Here is a 2,778-nt window from a genome sequence, read left to right as displayed (position 1 = left end):
CCCCAGGAGCTCTGTCAGAATCCCCACGCACTGTTCTGTGTATGTCCTAGCAATATTGCCTGCAGAGACACCAAAGGCCATAAAATTCAACCTTTCATCAGAGTGAAATAGGAACCATGAGCCCAACTCTTCATCACAAACTCACTTTAAAGCAACAAGCTTTCTCTTTTCCCTTTTTGACCACAATTTCTGAAAGCAGAATCAAACAAGCTTGTTCTCCACACAAGGGGTATGTTCCTTTTTCTGAAGCAACACCTCAGAAGAAGTCTGAAATTTTCTTAAATGTTAACATAAGAAAGGATTTTAACATCCCTGGCTTTCTCCTTATGAGTACTAGAGAAACTCCCGAATTTTAAAGCTTACAAAACCAAAACTAAAGTGCCCAAATCATCTTAACTCTGTCCCCATCACTACTCAAAGAAAAAGCAGTTATTAGAGCAGCTCCTCCACTCACTACACAGTTTCATTCAACACCATGAGACTCATTAATAAGATGAAATGCCTAATTTCTTTAGAGTACCTTATCAGAAGGAGATTCAAGGACATAATGAAACAATTCAATGCTAGGACACTCAGCAGAGAACACACCTTAAAGTTCTAGGGCTGCAGCTGCTCCCAAGGCAAGACACAGCTCTTACCTATGGCAAAGATCGCCCCTTGGGCAAGCTCTACTGATACATCAGTGCAGTAACTCTTCAGCTCCTCCAGCACTTGCTGTACGTTTTCATCATTCACCAGCTCACACAACACATCCATCTTCTGGCATTTGATGTAGTGGGGCTCCGAATACGAACAGAAGAACTTTTTGTAATGGCTGCTGAAATGGCCAGGAAGGCTACGAAGGATCTGACGCACGTGGCACAGTGCAGTGAAGCAGAGCTCTCTGCTCTCAGAGGTGCAGGCAGACAGCAGCGGTCCCTTCACTCTCACCAGAACATCTGCCTGCACGTGTGGGTACTCCCTGGCCAGCACTAGGAACAGCTTGGTGGCTGCCATTGCAACGCTGGGGCTGCTGCTTTTGAGGCAGCCATCCAGTAAATTGAGTATGTCAAAGAGCTCCTCCTCGCTGCGGGGTTTGTAGCGCAGAAGGAAGGTAAGCACCTCGCTCTGCCCCCACTGATCCAGATCTGCCATCCTGCCGAGAGAACACACACAGTTTGCAGAAGTCAAGAAGCACAAAGCAGAGCAGAGGCCTTAGCTTCTGAGCTCCTTACAGTGTCTGTTCCAAAACAAATGCTGTGTTTCAGAGGTAGATACCACAATTTTCTCTGAAGAGACCAGTTTATGCACACAGGCTTAATTAGGATCACTCATGTACTCTTTTTCTAGTGCCCTAAGCCAGACAGCTTACCAAAAAAACCTAATCAGATTAAGTTGCCCAAAGAAGTGGTAAATGCTCCATCCCTGGCAGTGCTCAAGGCCAGGCTGGACAGAGCCTGGGGCATCCCTGCCCTTGGCAGGGGGTTGGAATTAGATGATCTTAAGGTCCTTTCCAACCCTAACCAGTCTATGATTCTATTAACCTACAGTTCAAAACCAAATCACCAACTGCTGCAAAGACTCCCCGGAAAAGCAGAGCCTCTCAGATTTAGTGTCTCTTAGGATGGGCACCTCCATCTTTAGGTGCCTGACTCTTCCCTTCAAGTTCTGACTCTAGAACTAGGAGCTCTGCTAGTATACAAAAAGCAAGAACAAGAATGAAGCTTCCAGCACCATCTTAATATCAAAGAAAGCCAACCTGTTGAGGAGATGATGGGCAATGGGTTTGTTGATGACAACTCCTCCCTCCTTCTTCAAGATCTCTTCTAATGCCCTCAGACAATTCACAACTACAATAGGATCCGGGTCGCGAAGCAAACTGTACAGCTCATTCACCAAAGCACCATCTGCAAAGAAGTAGAGGTCCTTCCATCAAATTCTGTTGTCATGCTGCAATTTAATCACTATCTATAGGCATTTAGCAACAACAAATGATACAGCTTGAATTGGGAGGAGCAGTCAAAACTTCCAGCTCTGCAGTAACACCTGAAACAACCTTTCTCTGAAGGTCTGTGGATGTGGGAATGGTGCCCAGCCCATCAGAGACTGTGGAAATGGCCACAGAATCATAGAACCGTAGAATCAAGCAAGTTGGAAAAGACCTTTAAGATCATCAACACCAACCATTACCCCAGAACTGCCAAGTCCACTGCTAAAGTGTATCACTGAGGGTCTCATCTACGTGTTTTGTGAACACTTCCAGGGATGGTGATTCCACCACTTTCCTGGGATGGAAAGGATGATGGCAGGAGGCCCTGTAAAAGCAGCTATGAAAGAGGCAACAAAGAGCCTCACAGCCCCTGGTGCTCCATTAACAGTCTGATCTGCAGTGACAGTCTGCTTATCTTCCTTCTTCTCCCAGTTCCTCTTTTTTACCGCTGCCACAACCCAGAGGCAGCGAGCCCAGGACAAACCACAGGCTGGAACAACCCCCAGGTCCGGTGGGTCACCCCCTCCTCCTGGTGTGCTCCCCACTGCAGAGGAGTGACCCCACTCACCCACCTCCTCCCGGCGAGCACCCACCGCGGCGGACAGACCCCACTCACCCACTTCGCAGTCCCCCTGCAGCTTCAGCATCTTGGCGCAGCCGAGTACGGCCACTCTCCGCACGTAGGAGGCTTTATCCCGCAGGCCGCTGAGGAGGGGCTGCTGGAGGTACTCCTGGATGCCAGGCATCCTGCGGGCGGGCGGGGATTTAGTGGGACACCGCGCAGCCCGGTCCCTCTCCGCATCATGGGC

The 2,778-nt window shown here is 48.8% G+C and overlaps 1 protein-coding gene across 1 annotated transcript in view; it reads right to left on the bottom strand.

The window, feature by feature from the left end:
- AP4B1 (adaptor-related protein complex 4, beta 1 subunit) overlaps positions 1 to 2,715 on the bottom strand; it is a 5,456-nt gene extending 2,741 nt beyond the window's left edge. The window contains 4 exon segments of the mRNA XM_010024464.1: positions 1 to 59; positions 639 to 1,135; positions 1,739 to 1,886; positions 2,586 to 2,715. Of these exon segments, the coding sequence (XP_010022766.1) occupies positions 1 to 59; positions 639 to 1,135; positions 1,739 to 1,886; positions 2,586 to 2,715 (834 nt within the window).
- Positions 2,716 to 2,778: the final 63 nt, after the last annotated feature.

This window comes from Nestor notabilis, unplaced genomic scaffold (assembly GCF_000696875.1).
Source record: "Nestor notabilis isolate BGI_N333 unplaced genomic scaffold, ASM69687v1 scaffold14641, whole genome shotgun sequence".
Taxonomy (NCBI): domain Eukaryota; kingdom Metazoa; phylum Chordata; class Aves; order Psittaciformes; family Psittacidae; genus Nestor; species Nestor notabilis.
The sequence above is the reverse complement of the archived record's forward strand: the minus strand, read 5'-3'. Positions and strand labels throughout refer to the sequence as shown.